This window comes from Cibotium barometz, chromosome 9 (assembly GCF_041138505.1).
Source record: "Cibotium barometz isolate CiBa-2024 chromosome 9, ASM4113850v1, whole genome shotgun sequence".
Taxonomy (NCBI): Eukaryota; Viridiplantae; Streptophyta; class Polypodiopsida; order Cyatheales; family Cibotiaceae; genus Cibotium; species Cibotium barometz.
The window spans coordinates 5,982,806-6,007,303 of record NC_141054.1 but is presented as its reverse complement, the minus strand read 5'-3'; the positions used below and the strand labels follow the sequence as shown (position 1 = coordinate 6,007,303).

The following is a 24,498-nucleotide window of genomic DNA, read 5'->3' as shown; positions in this document are numbered from 1 at the left end:
TTAATTGGGTTTTATCCATTGATTCTCCTTTGAGTAGGTCGTGAGGGAGTCGGCCAGCTCTTCATGCAGTCGGCCTGCTTCCTTGCATCACCATAAAAGGGGCCTCCCCATTTTCACTTGTTATCATCCAATCCAAGCACATTGTACTACTCCCTTGCTGGCTATTGCCATTGTAAAAGTTTCAAGCTATAATAAAGGTGATCTTGTCAACAAGCTCTCTCTTCTTTGCTCTCTCTCTCTCTGTTTCCTTGTCTATGCTTCTGCCTGTGCATACTTCAACAATATACACAGACAAAACATTTCATCAAATATTGCATTAGCTCGTGAGCCTATGTGCAGGGAACCACGATATTCCAAATGGCCTTGCTAACGGTGCAGACAAGTAATTCAAGCTCTGCCCGCTAAATGGATACCCATTCAAGAACGAGGAGCACAGCAATACCTTGCTGTATAATAAAGGAAAGGAGACTGCTGATCAAACACAAAGTACAAAGAGGCCATTACCCTTGTGTGCACTCCTTTGCATACACAATGCTAGAATGAGGGGTTTGAGCTACCAAAACTTTTCCCACTGTCATACAAGGACTGAAGAGAGACTAGCATAATACGTTACATTTGTAGCTCAATAGTCTGGACCCAAAGTATATCGCACATGATGACAATGTTATCAAAACATAATTACAAGGAAAAACGTAAGAAAAACAGATAAGGATAATTAGCTTTTGCTTTTCTGTTTCAACCCCTCAGAATCGGTTTGACAGCGGCCATCTTTACTCATCTGGGTTTACCTGTATGACCACATCTTCCGTATTAGATGCTGATTGTAAAGCAATTGAAGGAGTGTGGCAAGCATATGGTGACGAGCTGAAGCTGCAAGCTACTGTTGAAGGTGCAATAGCAATGTAGGAGCAGCAAGAAGCTGCCGTTGATTCCTCATCCTGCCCATAGAGCTGAGACAGCGGACAGGACTGAGTACCATGAGGATTCCTAATAAACGGGTCAGTGACATTGGATCTGAGCTGAGCGTTTTGAGCGGATACAGGGACTGAAGAGACCATTGAACCAAAACGAGTTGTACATGAAGCAAGTAATGGGGTATGCTCTGAGGGAGTTTTATGTGATGCTTTTGAATGGGCGTCTTGTTTACAGATGGGGCAAAAGGATCTCTGAGTTGTTAACCATTGGTCAATGCAGGGAACATGAAAATCTGCAAACAGGACATTATTAGACTGCATTCTTTCATGCAATACTCCAGGTAAAATACAAAATAGGAACGTAAACACAAAGTTGCAGCTCAACGGGAACCCTAGATTACTTTTGCTTGTAACTTCATCCTAGGACTCATAAATCAGCATCTATTCCACACTTTGATGAAATGGTAAGATGTGAAATAGATTCGTCCCATCTCAAACAGAAGATTAGAATACATCCAAACGGGTTTGTTTATTTCCCAAAAAATATATTTGTGAAAAGCTATTGGATTGGAGACCAATAACTCTTATGCATGTGGTTTACAAACTGGTTGCAAAAATGATGGTTAACTGTTGAAGAACATCTTATATGAGGGTCTACACCCTCCACAATATGGTTTTATGCCTAGAAGGAAAATATTGGATAACATTGTCAATGCTTACATTGGCATTGCATATGTGAAATATACTCAGCACGATGTACTCATAATGCACATAGACATAGAAAAAGCATTTGATACAATACAATGGCAGTTTATTGTCAGTGTCATGGAAAATATGGGCTTTGGGCCTAAGATGAGAAATATTATTTACTGGCTCTATGAAGGAGGCACTCCTCGATGTATATTACACAAGGGTCTTTCAAATATTTGGTCTCTAGGCAAATCAATGCGACAAGGTTGCCCCCTCAGTGCATTGCTCTATGCAATAGCCACTCATCCCATGCTCTTATTAATGGACAAATTGCTTGCAGAGAACAAGCTACATGGCATACAGATTTCGGATGTAAATCACTTTGTTAAGCAAGCTTCTGCAGATGACTCATTTTTCTTTCCAAGGAATACTTAAGATGATGTTAAAATAATTATGGATGCTCTCGATCTGTATGGTCTTGCGGCAGGCTTGAAAATTAATTTTGCTAAGTCCAAGCTTCTACCGCTTAAGCATTGTGATTGGCACTCTATCCTTTGGCTGAGCCATATAATCTCACTAGAACAGATGGTCAGACATCTTGGGTATCCTCTGGGCTGGAATGTCTCTCTGAAGAGAGAACGATAGTGGGTGTTGGACAAGCTGAATTTCAAACTTCAATATTGGAAATTATCTCCCTGGCCGTTGCATGTTAGATTGAGAATAGTGGAATCCATCATAGTTGCATTCTATACTTGTACTCATACGTTCGGTACTTTCAATATGTACCGTATCAGTACCATGCATTCCGTACCCATACTTAAAAAAAGTTTAAAGTGACTAGTCACTAATAACTACTAGTGAATACATGGTATGTAGGTTGATGTTGAGGATCGCAAGCATCACAATCAGTAGCGTGCCGAGGAGAGCAACATAGTACGTGATGAGCAGGAGGACATATACATACAGCTTCACATAGAGCTCGAGAGCATTGATAGATGAGTCACTCGAGCTCAGTCTTGAGCTCTCACGACCACTTCCCTCACTTCTTCAGCTCAACAGAGTCATCCTTTCACCTCTAAAGGCACCAAGGTGTATACTCGTCGTGCACATTTGAGAGGGAGAGCCGCCAAAGCGTAGAGGCGATCCAGAGTGCCAGATGTAGACTCTTCCAGAGGAGAGACCTACACCCTCTACTATTGTTGAGGAGATACCGGGTATTGATGTACAAGTGATATGGTGGAGCAAGAGCCGCTATATGATTTTGATGGGAATCTCATCACACATGGAGACTACTCATCATCCTCATCTTCAAGCTTGGATGATGATGAGTGAGTGGTGACTCATGAGACTTGATTTATTAGCCAATGGCCTTGTGCTGACTATCTCTTGCTAGTTAGTAGTTAGCATATCAGCATTTATTTTCGTAGTAGTGACCATTGACTAGTCACATATTCAGCTTGTAGCTACTAGCGCCTAGTCTTGTACTTCCATGATTTATGATCAAACATGTATGATGTCACATTATTTTGTGCCGGCCATATGGCTATTGGCGTTTGTACTAAGATTTCATATTCAACAAGACTTCATGTTGTACGGTGCTGTACGGTGAGTTATGCGCATTGCGTGTACGAGTATGTAAAGTACATATCAAGATAAGGTCAAAAGAATCTTGAATAGAGAAAAGAAGGGATATCCTAAAGAAAGCAAAACAGGGAATATCTTGTTAGTTGATTTCTTGCATGATAAATGGACCATAAGGCCCAAAAGGCTATGACTCAATTCTAGAGGAGGTACAAGCTAAAAAGTCATGCAGTAAAGAAGCCATGGTTCGCAATATCGGTCTATGATGTAGACCTAGATTGTAAAGTGTCATAGATTGTGGAAAAGAAAGAAAATAGCCCCTGTCATTCACCACATCCTCAACATATCTGATTGCTTTGGTAGAAAGGAAATAAGCCTTTCTCGGCTGTAAAAGAGCTAGAGGCTACTGAAATGCACGACACCAATGAATGCTCTCTCTGTGAAGGAAGTTGCTTTGATCAGACGGTCTACTAGACCATTTCATTTGAGCCATCAGAGTATGCCAGTCTTGAATCAATTTCGTGGAAAATGGGTTTCTAGGAATGTGCCCCTCTAAGCATCCAAATATAACCTCAGCATGAGTAATCATCCAATGTCCAAAAGTTGGAGTTTTCATTGCTACAGACATGAATCTATCCAAATCGGTTGAAGACCAGGGAACAAGAGGCAAGTGAAACTAAATATAAGCCATTAAAATGGGTTCCATAGTGGTTGCATACTTTATTGCCCAATTTCTCATAAATCCCCAATTTTTCACAGTTGCCCAATTTCTCACGAGTCACAATTCCACAACTCCCTAATTGCCCAATTGTGACTAGCACTGGGTAGGCCTACAAATAATTCTACAAACTACAAGTTCAAAACCATTTTATTGTATTTATATAGAAAAAACTACAAAACCTCCGCGTTTCTTAGCCGAAAGATGAAACGTTTTGTCCCGAAACGTTTCTGGTGACTATGCTTGCACCAGCTACAAGTGTTCTTTGATCGCTTTTGAATTTTAGCTGTCTCATAGTTGGACAGTTGTGCTTGTACCTTACCTCATGTTTTCTGTATTTTGATTGTGGGTGTTCTCCTCCACTTGGAGGTTTGCCACTAGTGACATAATGTATTACAAAAAAAAAAATGTGTGTGTGTGTGTGTGTGTGTGTGTGTGTGTGTGTCACCATCTCCTATTTTTATGGCTGGACATGTACATGGGACTCATGGGTGGTAATCACGAGGAGTATGACATGTATGGGTTTACTGAAGACTGGTCGTGCCCTTGAGTGCCCAAGATTTGCATGGACACCATCTGGTCTTTGCGTTGTGCACAATGGAAGACTTACAAGTGTACCGATGAGGAGATGGGAAGTTTTTCCATTAACATTTTGCATAACCATGTGTGTGCTGGCTTTTGTTTTATTTGTGTGACATGTTTTGTCTGCTTGGACAATGCCTTGTATTTTGACTATGAATATTCATAGGGCTAGGGGATGCCTAGTCACCCTGTGGACGCATGTGTGCACACTTGTTTGAGACTATGACGGTATAACTATCTGTTTTGCAGGTGGTAAGTGTGAACTTTTGCCCAATTTAATGTTTATAACCATGCTACTAAGATACAGGGTGGTAAGTATGAACTTTTGCCCAATTTAATGTTTTATGGTTGCAAGTACACATTCACTCAAATGTGGGCGAGCAAACTTATAAACTTATAAGTGAGTTCACATCCACACTCAACTTATTTATTGTACCAAGGACATTTATCAAGTTTGGAAATCTGAGCATCCTATTTGGACTGCACAATTTGCTAATCTAGGTCTGGACACACATAATCAGAAGGGCACCAGCTAAAAGAAGCAAACCTTGGCTTGCTTGGCACTCCAAGCTCCCACGTGTTCGTTTCTACTGCTCTCTTGCTCAGAATTGAAGATTCTCGACTGGTTTTGAAGCTACAGAGCTAGGCAACTTCTTCTCTACTGTTTTCAAAGCTTGGTTCTTGATGCCAGGTATGTTCCAAAGCTGGTAGACTATTCTATAGTGGACTTCTATCACAAGATGTGTTAGTTGGGCTGATTTCTGATTTTGGAGCAATTCTGTCACGAGAACTGTTGGTTGATTTTCTGCATATTCAGCAATACCAAGGCTGGTCGACTTCCTCTTCATGCTTCTATGGGCTGGTCCTACAGGCAAAAACGTTTTTCTACTGGCTCTCATAATTTGTAGGCAACAAGGTGCTGAAAACTAAAAATGATGGCTGTTTAGACATCTTTTATGCTGATCGATTACTCCAAGTGGTCCTTTCACTAATTGGAACTAGCAGAACATTCCCTCTTCTCTCTCTATTAGCCATACAGTTTGGAGGCTGAAAATCAAAGTTTTGGGCTAGTTTTGACCTTCAGAAACCCTGGAACAATGTTTATAATTATGGCAAAAGTTTGGAAGACATTTTATGTGGTACACAGAGAAGGAACAACATCTATGCATGGCTGGTCATGCTGAAAACCAGCGTGGATAGCACTTACGGGTGGACCCTCAAGCATGTGTCTGCAGGATTGAGGCCTTGGCAAGCCTCAAATTGTCTAGGCGGTGCCTAGTGGCTACGCAAGCTCCTGGTGGGAGTGTTCTCTGGCCTCGTTGTGGCGAGATACTCCAGATTAGTGCAGTGCTCCTATTTTGAAGAGCAGTGCTCCTGTTTTGAAGAGCGGTGCTCTGAGAAACTCTTTTGTCTAATTTGTTTATTCATGTTTACTAGAATTTTTAGTGAGATCGATTGATGTGATTCCCAGCTAGTACATCATCTTGTACAAGAACACTCTTTTGGTAATATTGTTTTCCCAGGGGGAGTGCTGTGTATTGTGCAAGAATCTCTCCAGATGTGACCATGATATGTATGTTATGACATGATGTATCGGACGGGGATGTATGATGCCATGATGTATGCAATTGTGACTGTGTTGGATTTGCAGTATTTCTGAGTTTATGCATTCTTCCGAACTATGACAATGTGTCAAGTGAGGAATAGGTTGTAAGGCATGGTACTTCTTAGGCATGACAAATGCATGCTCTTGTGTTTCCAACAATATCATAATATGCTCTTTTGTTTCCAACAATATCATAATGTCTTGGCAAAATGTCTTGGCAAAATGCATGCACTTTCCAATTTTGTTGGGTTTTTCCTTCATACCTCGGTTTGATGGTCTCTTCAAGCCCATGGTCAAGCTTGAGGCACCAAATTCTCTCGGGTATATCGGAAAGGATGGGGAACAACTCCCTCAACTGCTGGACATAATCATCAAAGCGTTTACCTTCATGGTGAGAACTTCACATAATCATCCTTAGATTAACTAAAACTTTTTCTCAAATTCATCCCATTCAATGATAGCCAAAGCTTTCTTCAACCATTTATACATCTTGCCCTGGCCACCTTCATCTTTTCAAATGCATTGTTCTCTTTGTCTATCCATCTGAAAGCTCTTTGACCCTTTGTGATATCTGTTCATGGAGCAATGATTTTGGAAAAGCCCTTGACATGTTTGTGGCAAAACTGCGTGAAGCCAACAAACTCACGAACTTCCCTCACATTCTTAGGTACTGACCATTTGACAACGACTTCCACCTTGCATGGATCGACCGTAATCCCTTTGCTGTTGGCAATGAATCCAAGGAATTCCACTTCTAACACTGCAAATTCACATTTCTATGGCTTGGCATACAACTTGCATTGCCGCAATCTCTGCAACACCTTACTTACATGCTCCTTATGCTTTGCCAGAGTTTTGCTTTACACCAGGAGGTCGTCAATGTAGATAATAAGGAACTCATCAAGATAGCCTTTGAAGGCATCATTCATCAAGGTACAGAAGGTGGCCGGAGCATTCCTGAGGCCAAACGGCAACACGAGCCATTCATAGCTACCGTACCTTGTTCTGAACGCTGCCTTTTCGATTCCCCTTTAGCGATTCGAATCTCATCATAGCCTGACCGGAGGCCAATATGTGTGAAGTAATGTGCCCCGGCTAGCCGGTCCATCAAATCCTCCATCACTGGAATGGGATACTTGTTCTTGATGGTAATCTTGTTAAGTGCCTTGTAATCTGTGCATAGCCTCACCGTGCCATCCTTTTTGGTGACGAAGAGAACAGGTGCCCCATACGGTGACTTGCTCGGTCAGATCAGCCCTTCCTACATAAGCTCACCCAATTGTCTTTTTAGTTCCTTCAGCTTAGTGGCATCCATTCTATACAATGCTTTTGTTGGTGGGGTGTGTCTAGGGAGCTACTAGCTGCTGTAGCGGCAATCCTGAAGGTAGTTTGGTTGGCAAGACCTCTTTGTATTGGTCAAGGACCTCTTTGATCTCTGGAACCCCGATCACCACTTCACTCTTGCCTTCATTTATGTATTGGGCTCCCTGCTTGACGTCCCGTTCTGCGTGCTTGGCATTGTACCAATAACAGTTAGGTGTCATGTCATCCCAATTCAGCTTCTACTTGCGCACATCCTGGCTGTGCCCTATTGCATTCCTAGACATCGTGCTGCATGAGTCTTTTCCCTGCACAATTGCATTTCTAGACCGTAACTGCGCACACCCTAACTTTGCATGGCTGCATTTCCAAGCTTGAGGCTCTCTAGGATCACCCTTTTTCCTTTGTCGCTGATCCCCGGAGTCACTTTGTCTCTGGGTGTCTACCTCGTTGCCTCACTTGACTTCTCCGGAGTTTTCTTAGTTGGGCTGGGAGGGGTGATCTTTAAGCATGGCACCAATACTCCAGTCCCTGCATATCCAAAAGGAGGTTGTTGAGTCTGCCCAACAAAGCCAACATATACTTGACCACCTAGGACAGCCCTACAATGACTTCAAAGGCGTCCATTGGAACCACGAGAAAGTTCAGTTTGGCTTTCCATGTGCCTACTTGAACCACCACAGAGTACGCCATGAGCACATTGGAGTCAGTGCCTTCAGCAAAAAACACATCCATTGCAGTGGCCGTTCGTGTCAAACGCACCCTCAACTTCCTAGCACATTCCGGCGTCATTATGTTGTGAGTGGCCCCCATGTCTACCATGATGTTCTGTCTTGCACCATTCACTTCTGTTGCAAAATACAAGTGCGGCACAGTTTGTAGCTGAGCTGCCATGCATCACGGAGATGCTTGCACTGCCCCCACTCGTGACATTGTTGATCCACTACCCCGTGTTTGGGAGCACTCTAGTTCTTAAATCTCTGTGATACGTACTCCCCCGTAGTATTCCCTGCCATCTTCTGCATCTTGGGCATTAACTGTGTTGACCCTAGATTGGTCGGGCCATTTGGGGCATTCTTTGTCATAGTGGTTCCCGTTGCACCATCTGCATGTCTTCCAAGGGAGAAACCTTCGGTTGCCACTGTCCACGGTGGACTGATTGTTATTCCACCAACTATTGCTAGCTTGATTGCTATATCCACCACTTCGGACGGGCACATATCTGCCACTTCTGTTACTTGCAGACTGCGTTCCGGAGGACTCATTCCTTGTCTCTCGGTTTGAATTTTCTAGCTTTCCTTGGGCCTTGGGTGCATTTGCATTGCCCCCTGCAGTTGGGTTAGCCTTTGCATTGGTTTTGTGTCGGCTGTCGGCATCCGCCAGTCTTTCGGCCATGACCATGGCCTCCTTGTAACCCCGTAGATTCTACATCTAGACCTCCCGTCGGGCCCAATCATTCAGCCCAAACAAGAACCCATGCTGCCTATCCACCGCATTCATCTTGGCAATCTGTAACATGATCTGCCGGTACTTGTTAATGTACTTGGATAGTTTGTTGTCCCCTTGACTCGGGTTCCCCAACTCGTCCCTTATGTTGAAAACCTCGTTTTGGGGCACAAAGTAGTCCGTGATATCATTCTTGAATTCTTCCCATGACCTCCATGGGTTGCCCTCACCACGTTTCTCTGCAGCTAAGAGCCAGTTGAAAGCATCCCCCGTGAGGAAAGAGATGCGATTTTTATCCAGTGCCTCCTCGCCACCTAATTCATCTCTAAGTACTCTTCCACTTCACGGATCCATTTCTATAGGATCATCGAGTCTCTTTGCTCTGAGTACTTCTCGGGTGGTTGCGGCTTGTATCTTCCAAAAGCGTCATCTGCGTCGTTCACCCTACGCCGCTCGTCCTGTTGACGGTGGCATTGGTGGCTAGACTGAGCATACTCCCTTTCGGAGTCCGGAGAGAACCCGCGGTCTCTCCTTGAGGGTTCCGGCAACCTTTGCATCAAGCTAGCCAACATGTCTTCCAAACGGCCCAGACGCTGATCTTGTTGAGACATCTGATCTTCGACCTCGGAACTGTCCAGGTGTGCTCCCCTGAGTTCTCGTTCTTCCTCCATGTTTCTCAGCAGTGATGCCTGCCGTTCCTCATGCCTTTCTTGATGTTCGGTGTGACGGACCCACCGTCTAATTTTGGTTGAGAGGATTTCCTCCTCTTCTATCCGACGAGCCTCCGCTTTGGACAAGGGCGCATCGCTAGTGTTGTAGCCGGCTTCCTGCCAAACTTGTTCGTGGACCAAGTAGCGCCTCTTAGGCATGGATTGTTTGCTCACATGGGTGAGTTGAGCTTTGATACCAAGCTGCAGCCTGGAGGGCACTCCGATGGGGCGCGTTTCACCTTGCCCGGCACTTCGCCGAACGGGACCAACCACTATCCCCCACGGCTCGTGGAGAGCCAACGGCAACGAGGGACTCACAATGTCTTGCCATAGAGAGGGACTTGCTTGCGAGACAGACCCATGGCGTAGTTGAGATTTTATTACTGAGAGAATATTACAAGACAGCGCGTAGCACTTTTGAGAAGGGACGTGAGCCGCCGTCATCAACAAGAGTGGGGGGCCCCAACCGCGACTTGAGGGAGAGGGAGAAGGAGGGCACTTGCTTGCTTGAGAGACTTTGGGTGCTTGCCCGGTTGCTTGAATGCTTGGTCCCCCACAAAGAGGCATTTTCTTGTGACGGCCAAGCCCACCTCCAAAGCACCAAGTAGGCTCTTGCTCATGAGTTCAGCAATACTTGTGACACGCCTCTTCGACATCACACTTGGGAGGTGGGATTATTTGTAGTCTGGGACACAAAAGGTTTTCCGCTTCTAGCTAGCTGATCCTATGGATTTCGTTAATCCAATTGCTCGGGGTGAGCTCTTCGGTCATAGAGTGATCTTGTAGCAAATGGTGTTTGAGCAATTTGTAGCCAACTTATCCTAGGGGCATCTCTAGAGATGCCTCAATCAGTATTATAAAAACAAAAAAACATGATTTGGCCCTACAAAACGTGTGAAACGTTTATAGGATGAAACATTTCTAAATACCTGCAAAACCTCTCAAAATGTACCAGCTAAATACTCTCCTTGGTAATACAATATTTCAAGGGGAGGGTTGGCCTGTGGTGTCCCTACGCAAATCTCTATTTTTAGCATTGAGGATTTTGATTAAGTAATTATGGTCATGTTTAATGTTAAAGACCCATTGATGGTACTAAAACTGTTTCAAAGGCCCTAGTCCCCTAGGCACTTCAGTCACAGGAGATTGCTCTAAATTGTCTATCTATGAATTCATACGCTCACTATTTGATGAGTTTGCATGTGTGAAATTGTTTTGCAATGTGGGCATTGCCTTTATTTATTACCTGGAAATGTTCACGGGACCCAAGGGCGCCTCTAAATGTAAGAGGATACGTGTTGTGTATACATCACAACAACTCACAAGAAGCAAGACCGTTCATAGCACAAAACTTCAAAACACAAATTGCACAATAACACAAATAGAAAAGAGTATTGTATGACTGAAGTGGTACAACAGATGGCAAAGCCCTCACCCTCCTGCGAAGGGACCTTCGATGGCTAATCCGGACCTGCTAAAACGGAGGTTGTATGCTAGTAGAAGCTAGGGATTAAACTCCAAACATCATTAATGAACTCTTTAAAGAAGGAGTTGGCTATGTATCTATATACGTCGGGTGAAAATGACATGATCGCTAGGTCCGTAATCATAGTCAATGCCAGCATTCGCAGTGTAGACTCAGTCCACCTCCCACGGCCATCCAAGCTTATCTTGGGCCCCATTTGGGCCTTGTAATGTCAAGACAAGGTGTCCAAGAGTAAAGTCTACCTACTCCATATGTGGATCGTTATGGGATAATGGTCCACTACAAAACATGTAGCCTATTTGGCAGTGTGCCAAATCTAATCCAAGCCGTCTCTAAACCATTTGGCCTCCTAGTCCACCATCCCGTGTGAATACAAGGGTGCCGGTTGCGTGGGCTGCTGGCTACTCATAATGAAGGCGGTACAGTTGTGAGCTAGCGAGTGCTCGGACAATACAATATGAGGATGGAGCATTGATATCCAACATGAAATCCCAATAGCATTTGTTCCCGGACAATACAATTTGAGAGTGAAGCATTGATATCCAACATGAAATTCCAAGAGCGCTTGTGCTTGACCTTGTTTGGGACTAATAAATGGTTTCACATGAGTTTTCAGGTATTTTAAGTGTTAACCCAAACCCTTTTGATTCAATTGAGTTGTTTTTATGGTTATTTCTAGGGTGTAGTGTTCATGCACATTATGAACAGGGCAGACACCTTTTAGGCTAGACGCCCCTGAATTATGAAGTATGTATGGACAATGTAAGCTGGGCACCGCTCATAATAAATGAAGTGTGCACTGTGAACACCATAAAAAAGGCCAGTGGGTGGGCAGACTGCCAAGCATTTGGGGCTGCTGCCCACTTGGCGAAGTTGCCATGTAAGTAGGTGAGAGGTGTTGGGAAGGGTAGACTAGCACTGTAGAAGCCATTCTTTCCATCACTTCTTGCTTCTCCGTTTGTGGACTGTACGAGCAGGTCAACCGCTCCTCTGCAAACTATTGCAGAGCCTTCTACACTTATTGCACAGCCTATTTCTAGGGATTCTCTATATAGTTTTTGTCTCCCAAGGCAACAGCTGTGGTACAGCCACTCTTATCAGTTGTGCCAAGCCCTATCAGCTGTACCAGCCCCTCTTCACCCATTTCTTGCTGTAAGCCTGTCTCACATGTACTTACAGCTGTACAGTCACCTTACTGTCCATCATTCTCACCTGTACCTGCAGCTGTATGGCCTGTTTTGGGTCCATCATTTCTTCTTGTCAAGCTGCCTGGGGTGTTTGACGAGCTTGTCCTTGTATGAAGAAGAAGAAGGGCCTGTCAAAACTTTGCACTTGAAGACATTTGGAGACTTCAAAGACCCTCTTGTTCAGAACCAGGCTATTCCTGCTGAGGGTAGCTTGCCCAAGGTGTGGGGACAGGCCTGTGATAGAACTTCTGCAGAGGGGAGAGGCCTGTGATAAGAGTTTGAATCTCGTTCTTGGTAGGTCACCAGCAAGGGTGTCCTTTGGAACAGGCCTGTGATAGAACTTCTGCAGAGGGGAGAGGCCTGTGATAAGAGTTTGAATCTCGTTCTTGGTAGGTCACTGGCAAGGGTGTCCTTTGGAAGATTCAACATCAGCATCAACAAGTCTTGTTGGCTTGGAGAAAGAAAAAAAAACCAATTGATGGAGCTTTTGGCAGGTGCTGTGCTGTCATGGTTTGCTTGCAAAGGGCTGCCTTCCAGTACTTGGGTTTCACTGCTACTCAACAGGCTGAACGGGGGGGTTCTCCCTCCCCATCAAGATGCTAGGGGCTACAAAGCCTTCAATACCTGTACAACCACATAGAGGTCCCCACTCAAAACCCTACAAAAAAGGTAGCCGTAGTGTTAGGGGAACCCATTTCCTTGGTGTTGAAAGGGAAGTGCAACCAGTGGCATGTAGGGTGAATCCATCCACCGGGCTGGGTAGCAAAACCATAGCTCAGTAGAGGTTAGGTTAGAGGCCACCACGTTCTAGTGCTTGGCGATGAACACACCCCCTCCTCCCCGGCGCGCGTGGTGGGCTGGCCCCAACACGCACATGCACAGGAAAAAGGCAAAGTGATGTTGCACCCTTTTCACCTTTAAAAAGATAGCTTTAAATTCATTGGGCATATTGAACACTCCCAAGCTCCCCGTACTGCTGATCTGCGCCCTTCTCTTCTCCGCCCTCTGTTCCTCAGCCTCCTTCCTGGCCCTGCCTCGTGCTGGGCCTCAGAGCTTGCCCGCCCCCCCCCCCCCCCCCCCCCCCGCGGCCCCCGTGTGCCCTTCCGCCTCCCTCCTCCCTCCTCTTCACTGCCTGTTCCTCCGCCTTGCTCAAGTACGGATTACACTTAATCAGGGTTCAAGTCGGCCTTTTTTCGTGATTAGCATCATGGCTAAATCAATCCCCTCCGGCAGGGTTAACCATCATATTCTCTCAAGATGAGCTTGCGGCCCTCTTCGCTGAAATCGAGAAAGAATCCAAGATGATGCTCATCGGAAAAATATTTGGCTCTCACCCTTCACATATCCAGGTCCATGACTGGGTGCTGGCAGCATTGCCTTTCAACTTCGCACTCCATTTTAAAAACATAAGGCTACTTGGGAGAGGATTCTTCCAAGTAGACTTTGATGCAGAGGGAGGCAGCCTTAGAGGTGCTCAAGGGCGGTGTCGACGAAGACCAGAACCGTTATCCTATTACTCTCAAATTCCTACGTCTTCCTTATGCTTATTGGCTATTGTTGGAGGCCATTGGGCAGCCTTGGGCTGGTCCTACAGGTGCCCACCATCCCAGCTTTTCCCACTTCTGTTGCCCAGGTAGTCACATTGCCTCTGCTGATGTTGTTCCCATGGTTATGGGGTTGGCTTATACAGTGAGAATCCTTTGAGTATTGTGTTGCTTCCAGGACGTAATGGTCCCTTGAAGCAACGCATGGAGATGTCAGACGAACTTGACCAGTGCCAAATCTGTCACCAGATGGGCCATTTTGCGCAAGATTTCCCTAGGGCTAGGGGTCGTAGTAGACGGCGCAAACGCACTCCCCAAGCAACACATCCTAATGCTCTGCCTCAGCCAGCCTTTCGCCAGGAGTGGCAGGTCGTCGCTCTGGCCACCCTCCAAGTTGGAACACTGGGGCACAGGATGATGCCCTTCCCAAGGACAATATACACAATGATGATGTGTTGGGTCAGAAGGATGCTGCATCAAGGCAGAATATGTTGAGTCATCTTCGCACAAGGATGTTGCATCAAGGCAGAATGACTATGTTGAGTTAGACAATATGTGGGATGCACTTTGGTATGGATGCACAGGACACGTTGCCATCTTATGAGGCCTTGCAGGATGTATATCAAGATATATGCCACGATACCCATGCATTGCACACGTAAGTAGAGACTGTGCAGAGTCGAGGACAGAGTGAAAATGCTAACATTGGACTTTGCTCCAAGGATTACCCCCTTCCTAGAGCATTATGGGAGGCGGGTCCAAACTCCAGCCAAGCGGTTGCTTAGGTACAGAATCAAACCCTCCGCTTTAACATGAGGATTGTCTCATGGAATGTGCGCAGTCTAGGGAGGCTTCCCATGTGCAGTAGGAAGCGCCTTGTTAAGGATCAGCTCCACCCTCTGCCATTACAGGTGGACCTATGAATGTGTTGCTTTTGCAAGAGCACAAATTGGATATGCTTCAGTGTGGTAAAACTAGTAAGATCCTTTCTGGACGTCCTCTTTTTGGTTCTGTGCATGGTGGGGTATGCATCTGTGTTAGCATCACTTTTGCCTCATGTTATTGGCCATGGTGTTATCATGCTAGAGTACAGTGGATTATGGTTATGTAGGAGGGATAGAAGTTGGGTATCTTGACTATCTACGCGCCTAGAGTGAGGGTGGCCCTCTGGGTGTTTGGGGCACCATCACAAAAGTGCTTCCCCAGGCTGATCATTGGATCGTTGGAGGAGACTTCAACATGGTTGAGTAGCCATTAGACAAAAAGTGTGGTCATGTGGGTAGAACACACCCCTTAGAGAGAGCCTCATGGGAGAGATTCATACTGTCCTTCTATGGTGGGGAATGTTGGACAGATGATGATTTCCAAAGGAGGCCTAACTCTATCTTACTCATGGCATAATCGTAGAAGCAGGGATGGTGCATCTTTGCGCTTGGTTTGTCACACTGCGCTAGGTTTTTTATAAGGGATGCATTGGTCAGCTTCATTAGCTTATTCAAAACTTCCTTTGGTCAGGATTAGATAGCACTATACACACCAGGGCGACAGTGGCTTGGGATACCATTATTATGCCTGAGCAAGAGGGAGGATTGAACATCATTGACCCGGAGGTGTAGTGTAAGGCTTTACTTTGTAAGTTGGTAGTCAGAGAATTTCCTTTTAGCACTGAGCCTTGGAAGGATTTCTACAGCAGCTCCGATTAGGGGAGGTGATTGGATTTACAACCAACATTTTATCTTCTCGGATGCAAAGCACCAACCACCTTCTTCGCCCTTGTTGAAATCTCTTCTGCAAGCCTGGGATAACGTTTTATCTTCTCGGATGCAGAGCACTAACCACCTTCTTCGCCCTTGTTGAAATCTCTTTGCATGAGGAGCTTCTTGGTTCATATTCCTCCGTGGTCAATTCAGGAGGCTAACATACAGCCCATTGTGTGGAATGACTTGATCTTGGATGAATATGGTAGACCTCTTGGAGCACCCACGCATATCCTAGTGGCCTTGCCACCAACTAGTGGAGATCGGTCGTTGGTGCTAGCCCAATTTGTCCAAGATGTGCACAAGCTTTAGAGAGTCTACCATTGCTTATGAGAGTGAAAGGAGGCACAAATGATTTGGATTGCAATAACGCACCTTTTTGGAAGGATGAGGAGGGATGCCTACATTTGTTTTGGTGCTATTGTTTGGTTGACACAATCGGGCTTGCAAATCAGGTTTGAAGGAAACGACAAAGATATGGTCATGTAGGTTACCCAAGGAGTGGGTCGACGTTGCCGTCTTCAAGACATGCTAAAGTCAGGCTACGTACATCCAACAACACAGAGATTGGACATTGCACGGGAGATCATTGCTAAGATCACACCCTGGCACATCTGGAAGGCTAGATGCACTGAGGCCATGGAGAGCACTTTGGTTTATGATACACTACATTTGCAGGATCTAGTGTGATATTATCCACACGCTCCTAGCCACTTGGGCCAGGATTTAGCGATCTTCAAGGGCTACAAAGAGAAAATGTGGCCAATTCATGAGAGAATGGGATCATGGCATCTTTTTCACTATCTCTCATATGGGGACCTTGCCGGCAGCACAAGCCACCAGATTGGTCGAGACTCCCCCCTTGCTTGGTCTGAAATCTCTCGTCTTGTAAAACTTTTTTATACTTAATAGAAGTCTCTTTTCCGGGCCGCGTGGGGGCGGGGGGAAGCTTTACCCTACTATTGAAGAAAAAGCAAGGGAAAACGGCTGCTGAATTTGGCATTCAGAAAAAACAAGAAAATAAAATCACGAAGGGATAGAAATAAGAAGAATTTGTTTAGCCTTTGATCTAGAATCCTATGGTTTGTCTACCTAGTGGTCACATGCTCGGAGCTCGCCCACATGTATCTTGGGGAGCCTTGAGTACAGGCCCTGCTAGGTCACTTGGAGATTGCCTTGCATTTAGACAACTATCCCCAAAGGCTCAGGAGAGAGGCCTTATTGGGATCCGGGGCAGAGACCGTCTGCCTAGTGGTCGCATGCTCGAGGCTTGCCCACACATCTTGGGGAGCCTTGAGTACGGGCCTTGCTAGGTCACTATGGTGGATATGGATGTGGGAAGGCTGGCCTATTACGAGTCTCGATTGGGACCCGGGAAAGTGGACATGGCACGATCCAAAGGACAGAGGGGAATCACCTGGTACCCCTTCTTTGCTTAAACGGCACGGCTAGGCCACAAGATTCAAATGTCATAGGTGGAAGGCACTCCAGCAACAATAGCACATTGGCAGTACTAGGGCCTTCTGCCACATTTTCTTGCAGATTTCTGGAAGCGGTTGTGGGACAACTTTCGGCCGCGAAAGATCACCCTTCTCCTATGGCAGCTGGCACATAGGAGCTTAGCAATAGGTACTTGGTTGGCCATTGGGGGCAGGCCAACATTATGTCAATGGTGTGGTTATTTCCCCCTTCCCCCATTGTATGAGACAGCCTTCTCCTCCTAGACAGCCGGCAGAGAAGTGCATCCTCCCCTTAGTTCATCTTGACTCGCGTTTCCCTTTAGAGATGGATTTGTGCTAGCCATTTTGGCTGTTTTTTTCGGTAACTAAAAGAAGGATCTTTTTCCCAAAAAAACAAAAAAGAAGAATTTGTTCACACCAGTGTGTGGGCGTGGCAGGAAGCAATCGTTCTCACCGGTTTGTTAACTCAGTGTGCACGCTTAAATGGATCCAATGGATGCATGGGTGAGAACGTTTCCTCTAGGAGGGTGTGAATGTACATGTACACCTCTAGAATCATTCAAGTAAGGTAATTATGGACAGACCCTATTTGCCCTTTGGGGACCAATGAGCCTTTGTGCTTATTGTTGTGATCAGTCTTGAACGCAATTTTGCTATCAGGGCAGACACAATGATGGATAGATGTATCTCAGACTATTTAGAGGTATCATCCGAGACTATTTAGAGGTATTATCCTAGACAACACGTATGTATAAGCCTAGCCTCAAATATAATGCCAGCCACGTTACAGCCTTTGGGGCATAAAAGTGTGCGTGCGCGTGCACATGTGTATGCTGCAGCATGAAGCGTCTCTATCAATATCTGAGTGAGCTCATCTAATGGCCGTCCCGGCTCCTCGGCACATAAGCATCTGTATATCTCATCCGTGTACACGGTGTCAATCTCCCTTGTAAAGGTATAACGAGTGTGTGTGGAGACCTGTCCCAATGGAGCGCTGCTGACGTGAAATGTGAGAGTGAAGGACAAGATAGCATGATCCACTGCTGCTCTAACCGGCCTAGTGCCTACCATAAAATCCTGAAAAGAGGGAATGAGACTGGGCTGAGCCATAACATAGTCCACTGTACTAGCACCATGCCGATGTGGAAAGCTAGTGAAACCGCCTGCTGTCAGGAATCTCTGTAGGCCATTCAGGATGGCCAATCCATGTGCAGTCCCCATGTCAATCAAATGCCGCCCATACACAGTATGTTCCTCATCCTGTGAGAGTCTAGATAGGCCCATATCCCTAGCATCAAGCTCCCTCAACATCTCCTCTAAGGTATCATAAAATACTGTCTGGTTATGGGCGGTCCTGGCATTGAAGTCCCCAGGAGAATGATGTCACCATCCCTAGAGAACTCCCAAATGTCATCATCCAAAATAGAAAAGGGAGACTGCCCGCTAGGTGATGCATACACTGATGTACTAGGAGCAAAATAGCATATAGCAATGTAGAGATATCTGCCCATCGCTGCCCTTAGTCTAACCCACATGTACCTAGTCTGCTCATCTCTGCGGACTATATGTATCAGTGGCTGCAGCTCCTCTCTAAACAATACTGCCACTCCTCCTGAGTCCCGTCCTCTATGCTCTGAACGAGTCTCCTCTCTACAAGCTGTCTCCCATCGGTATCCACTAACATGTGGCATGGATTGTCCAGGAGCCTGATGCGTCTCACAGTAGAAGATGATCTCCCTCCCAGTGAAACTATCCTCAAAAGCCCCTACATCAAGGCATAGAGATCCATTACAATTCCAAGTAGCAACTTTGAGTGTAGTCCCATAGGTCTCCCGCCATCATGAAGAGCGCCTCTCCATAATCACCACTCTACCATCTCTATAGAGGGCCACTTTTCCTTTCTCTCGGGCTGCCCTTATCTCAGGCATAACTTCTTTCATGTAGAAAAGTTGCGAGAGTGTGAGGTCATCTCCAAGAAATATTCCCATCTTCTTGAGTGTAGGACGTCTCTTCAAGAAGTCCTTCTTCACTTCCATGGAGGGGAAACGAATGATAAGTGCTCTCTCCTTAGAAGATTCGCCACTACCTTCTCTCTTCTTTCCCACTCTCCATGCCTTTGTGTGCGTGGCTTCAATGCCCATCATAGAGAAGAGCTCCTTGGTTTCCCCTTCCGCATCATCACGGTCTTTTAGACCCGACACTCGTACATGTAAGGCCCGGGTCTTCCTCCTTTGCTCCTCTTCAAGGGTCATGTTGATGATGGTGGGAGTGGGGATGGGTGGCGATTCTTTACCTTTCCCTTTCTTGGCGACCTCGATCCATTTCTCCGCCCCGTCCATCTTCTTTTGTGTCTCTGTGATCACCTCCACCCATGAAGATGTCTTCTCTTTATGTTGCTCCTCCTCCTCTCGAATGATCCTCATTCGTTCCTTGATGGTATTCAGCTCTTCAATAAAGTAGGGTTGAAATTTTCCATCCTCAAGCTTGCCTTGTGAAGTGGCTTCCAACTCCTTTTTGAGGGCTGAGATTTCAGCCGCTTGACTTTTAGCATGCAATTTGGCCTCCACTAGTTCCTCCTTTAAGGCTGAAATCTCAGCCTCTTGCCTGGATGTTCTCTCTTCGAGCTCTTGGATTTTGTCAAATCCCTTCTCGAGTTTGGAGAGGCGGTTTATGATTGCGGTAACGGAAGAGTCGACCATCCTCTTGTTTTTTGATAATTGTGCTGAGCTTGTCCTCCACCTTCACGAGCTCCTCTTTAACGCCGGTCTTGGCCATGACTTTTTGCAATACTTCCCACAGCCAATGGACTGGAAATTAATCCATGACACCTGCGCGCAGCGCGAAACAGCAGCAGCGCGGGGCCCGCGGGGGGCGGGGGGGGGGGGGGGGGTCAAGCCATGTAGAGAAAAGAGAAGAGATTCAGGAGAGAGAGAGTTATGTTGCTGCCTTGGGGGCTTGAGGAAGGGTGGGTGGGAAGACGGAGGCAGAGGGACGGGCCAGCCCAGGCGGGCGAACAGCGAAGAGAGAAATGAAATGAAATGAAATGAAAGAGAGAGAGAGAGAGAGAGAGAGAGAGAGAGAGGGGGGGGGGGCGGCGGAAGCGAAGAGAGAGAGAGAGAGAGAGGGGGGGGGGGCGGAAGCGAACAGAGGGAGAGAGGCGGGAGAGAGAGAGAGAGAGATTGATATTAAAAATCAAACCTAATAGATATGTAATAAAGCATGCACTTACCATGCCCACAAGGTAAGACTCTAAGCTTCTCACCACTTGTATACTCCTCCAAGCAAATGGCACACGTCTCAGCAGTTTCATGGATGCCACTATCAAAGAAAATAACTGGTAGTGCCTTGACCTCTTTGGGAATCATTCCTCTCGCTTCCCTATCGTGAGCTGCAGAACTAGTCCACCGAATACGGTGCCTCTGAACAAAGAAAAGGGTTGATAATACAGCGAAAACTGTTAGAAGTGAGATGAAGGAGATCACAATGACTGATCTTGCAGTGTTTTCGAATGAATGAAACAAATAACATCCGCTGTCCACTTCTCCGGCACAGAGATGTAAGGCCTCGCCAGCTTTCTTAGAAACAAAGACTGCATATATGTCAATGCCTCTTCCACTTCCAGACACTAGCAGAGACAACATGACAAAAATCAGTAGGAGTAACTTCAAGTCTCTTTCCAAAAACAATAGCTTTACAAAAAGTTAATCTTCAACAAACTAACTTGATTTCCAGATAGTTAAACCCTTGGAAATCTGCAAACTTTACCACCGCTAGGAAAACTGCTCCAAAAATATGGCATACATACGGCAAAGAAATCTCTCTCCACAATATAGTCTAGCAAGAGAAGGCATGCATTGATTCTTGAATCTCTAGAGAACTTCCTAATGGTGAAATTAAGTTATCCCTCCTTTCACACCAAGTATGCACCACGAGAACTGTAGAGGATGAGGCCCATTATATGTTTAGTTGTCCCGATTACTACGAGATATGGGGGAGATTCCACTACATTTTCCAGGAGGATTCAGGCCACTTGCATGGGTGATACAGTATGAGGATCAGAGATGCTTGGGCATGTACTTGATGGAGCTCAGACAACATAGAGATGAAGTGCTGATGCAGCACAGTGAGAGACAGGCCCAGCCCCAACAGGACACCTCCCAAAGAGCCATCATAGAATTCTTTGCGGTACACACATTCACATCAGAGTCCACCACCCATATGAGTGCCTCTGCTCTGACATCAGAGCCCACCACCCAATACCCGTGCCCACGCTCCACGCCCGAGAGGAGTTTTTAGCTAGGGAGAGCTCAATCCATTCTATGAGCGAGACACCCCCCACCCAGACCATCAGGACAGGACCCTCCACTACACAAAGACATCCAGGACATTATCAAAAAAACATGACATGCTCCCATCACAAAGGCCTGACCCACTTTCTGCCCTGAGATTGGTACTGGCTGAGGTGGGATCCTAGGATAATCATCTGCTACCTGGATGTATACACACATTGGTGCTTTTTCCATTTTTTCATTCCTTTTCAGTTCTTCCATGACTCAATATAGCCATCCATGCTATCCGTACCGCCCGTCCTACCACGTCAGTATACTTGCAAAACCTGTATGCGACTGTACCGACAAAATAATCCTTGCAAATTTGAGGCTTTTTGCAATTTCAGCACAAATCAGGATATTCAACCTTTGAAGTGACAAAATTACTTGTCAATTTTGCTTTCAGCTGTCAACTTCTCTCCCTGCAAGACTTTTTTGCAATGAACTACTGTGAAAACGTAGTTTGCAATTGTGTGTGGTTCCCAAGGGAAATTTGGCAAAAGCAATAGTGACATTGTGTGTGTTGTTGCCCGAACACGTGAAGTAATGGCACAAAATGCAGGGGATATATTTGGGGTCTTGTAACAAGAGGACAAGCTTGATGGCACGAACCACTCTCTTCAGAGTTTTATGGTCATAAATGTAGTGATGGTGGCCAAGTGTCACATGCACGGAAGCTGTGTGTGTCTTCTTTCAGCCCTAAGTAACTGAATGGGAACTCTGATGCGAGTCACCAACAAAGACGGAGAGAGAGAGAGAGAGAGAGAGAGAGATATTAACGTCTGCAAAAGGCCAAAATTGGCCTATGAGACAAACAAGTAGTACAATGATGTTCCTCCAGTCATCAAGAGGAAAATGTGGAGTGAGAATAAAATGTACAAGTATGACAACACGACCATAGGGGACTCAATGGTGGTGTACAAACGAGAGGGTGTGGATGGAGTACTAGGGCTACTAATGCATCTCTATATGCTGAAGGGGTGATACAAGTATGATATGTTATCTACTCCTAACTCCATCCAGTCCCATAGTCTAGGTACAAAATGTCATACATCCGATCTGAGGATGCCGTAAATGTCTGGAACATGCGTCCTCGATCAGAGCGAAAATGTGCCAGCTGCTCCCCTCCACCTCCTGCTGGTGTCGAGACCGGATGGCCGCGATCTCTCTGTGGTGTAGCCGTGGTGTCTGGTAGCCGGCTAGTCTGGGTCGTCGCCTAGCTCGAATCTCCTCCGCTCGCTGAGATGTCACTCCCAATGTGTGAGTCTGCCTAGCTGTCTCTCGTCCGATCTCTCCCAGATCTGTCTAAGTGATGTGGTCCCTCTAAAAACCTCAGGATAGCATGGCCTGATCTCCTGCAAAGCACCACACTGGCAAACAAAAAGCTCCTCTGTCTCTACCCCCGTCTGGCATAATCTGCAAATGCGCTCTGCTCGAGGGATGCGTGCTGCTCTACCAGTCTCGATCTCTAGTTGGTGTGATGAGACCCTTAGTCGCCCAATGGCTACTCTGGCTCCATGTGATAAGTGGACCTCCAAGTATCGTGGTCGCTGGATGAAGCCGTCTGTGGAGGTGCTCAAGAAGTGGTCTCTATGGTAGAGCATCTTCGTCGGGAGTGGCTGACTGGGAGATAGCCAAGTCTCCTGTATGTGGCCCTGCCAAATGTCGTGTCTCATGACTCTGTTAGTCTCTGTCTGAGAGCGGCGTCTGTGTGGTGCAGCTAGGTCATACTGTAAGGGTGGTAATCTGTCAATATCAATGTTGTGTGATGATATCCACTGTACCACCTGGGAGTACCATGACCAGGTATGTCCCTCCTCAGCAAGCTGTCTGGATGCCTCAAAAGCAGCCCGAGATACCCGATTTAGTGGGAGCTCCCGCATCCTGTGTATAAAAGATATAGTCTGGAACATGGCCTCTACTAACATAGGTGGCCAAAGATTGTATTAACGTCTCTCTCAGGCCAAAGAGAACTGGCCTATGAGACAAAACCATGTACAATGTATGTGGTATCTCTAAGTATCAGATGGTGCTCAGTGCACAATACAACAAACTGGAAGAAAACTGAAAGAAAGAAAGAAAACTGCTACTGTGAGGTCGGGATGTATGTACATATATAAGGATGCAGCACTAATGGGTAAATGCACAACTATATGCTAGGGTGATACAACGATGCTCAATGTAGGCATGCTCCTAGTCAGCTCCATCTTGTGGTGAGGGGGGGGAGGGTGTAATATGTCATACATGTCAGCGCCAGTTGTAATGATATGCAAGATGGCCGCCAGATCAATGGGTCCCAGCTGTCCTCTCTCCTATAGTCGCCTCTAGTGTCGTGCCCGAATGTCCCTGATCATATGTCGATGCCTGTGGGAAGGTCGGTATCCGGGCGCTCGTGGATGCCGCAATGCTCGAATCTCCTCTGCTCTCCTCAAAGTGACCCCTCGGCCCATCACTGTGGGATCTAGCATGGCTGTCCTCTAGAAGAAATCGGTCAGCTGAGTCTGTTGGATCTGGGCTCTCCTCTCTCTTGACTGGAGTAATTGCTCTCTGTGTCGGTATATCTCTAGCAAGAAGCGCCCAAGTACTCGTTGGTCTGATATTTGCAGGATGGACTGAAAAGATGTGTCTGCTCCTCTCAAGAGAGTAGGGTAGGGGGCTTTGATCCCATCATAATATGGACATCTGCATACAAAGTGCGACTCGCTCTCCACATCTTCTCTGCATAATCTCTCCTCCCGCGGGATGCGGGCTGCTCGTCCAGCCTCAATCTCCAGGGGGTGTGATGAAACTCGGAGCTGTCCAATCACTACTCTCACAACATGTGGAAGATATAGATCCATGTAGTGCGGTCTCTGAATGAAACCATCATAAGTCAACATCAAGAAATGATCTTTGTAGTAAGCCATCTTCGTACGAAGAGGCTGTGATGGTGTCACCCATGTGCGCATGATATGTCTGTGAATCAACTCCTGCCTCACGACTCTATTCCTCTCAGTGTGAGAGAGGGAGAGGTGTGAGCCATGTAGATCATACTAGGTAGGTGGTAATCGGTCCATATCATACCGAAAACTCTGGAGCCACTGGACTACCTGTGTATACCATGAGCGACTGTCCCCTGACTCTGCAAGCTGCCTGGATGCCTCAAAAGCAATGCGCGGGAGTCGGTCCA

General features: G+C 46.2%; 1 protein-coding gene across 1 annotated transcript in view; it reads right to left on the bottom strand.

The window, feature by feature from the left end:
* Positions 1-456: 456 nt before the first annotated feature.
* Positions 457-24,498, bottom strand: part of LOC147635187 (receptor homology region, transmembrane domain- and RING domain-containing protein 2-like) — an 83,302-nt gene continuing 59,260 nt past the window's right edge. Inside the window, exons 3-4 of the mRNA XM_086802397.1 lie at positions 20,231-20,626; positions 457-1,207 (exon numbers count right to left, since the gene is read on the bottom strand). Of these exons, the coding sequence (XP_086658523.1) occupies positions 771-1,207; positions 20,231-20,626 (833 nt within the window). The 3' untranslated portion in view covers positions 457-770. The remainder of the gene's footprint in view (positions 1,208-20,230; positions 20,627-24,498) is intronic.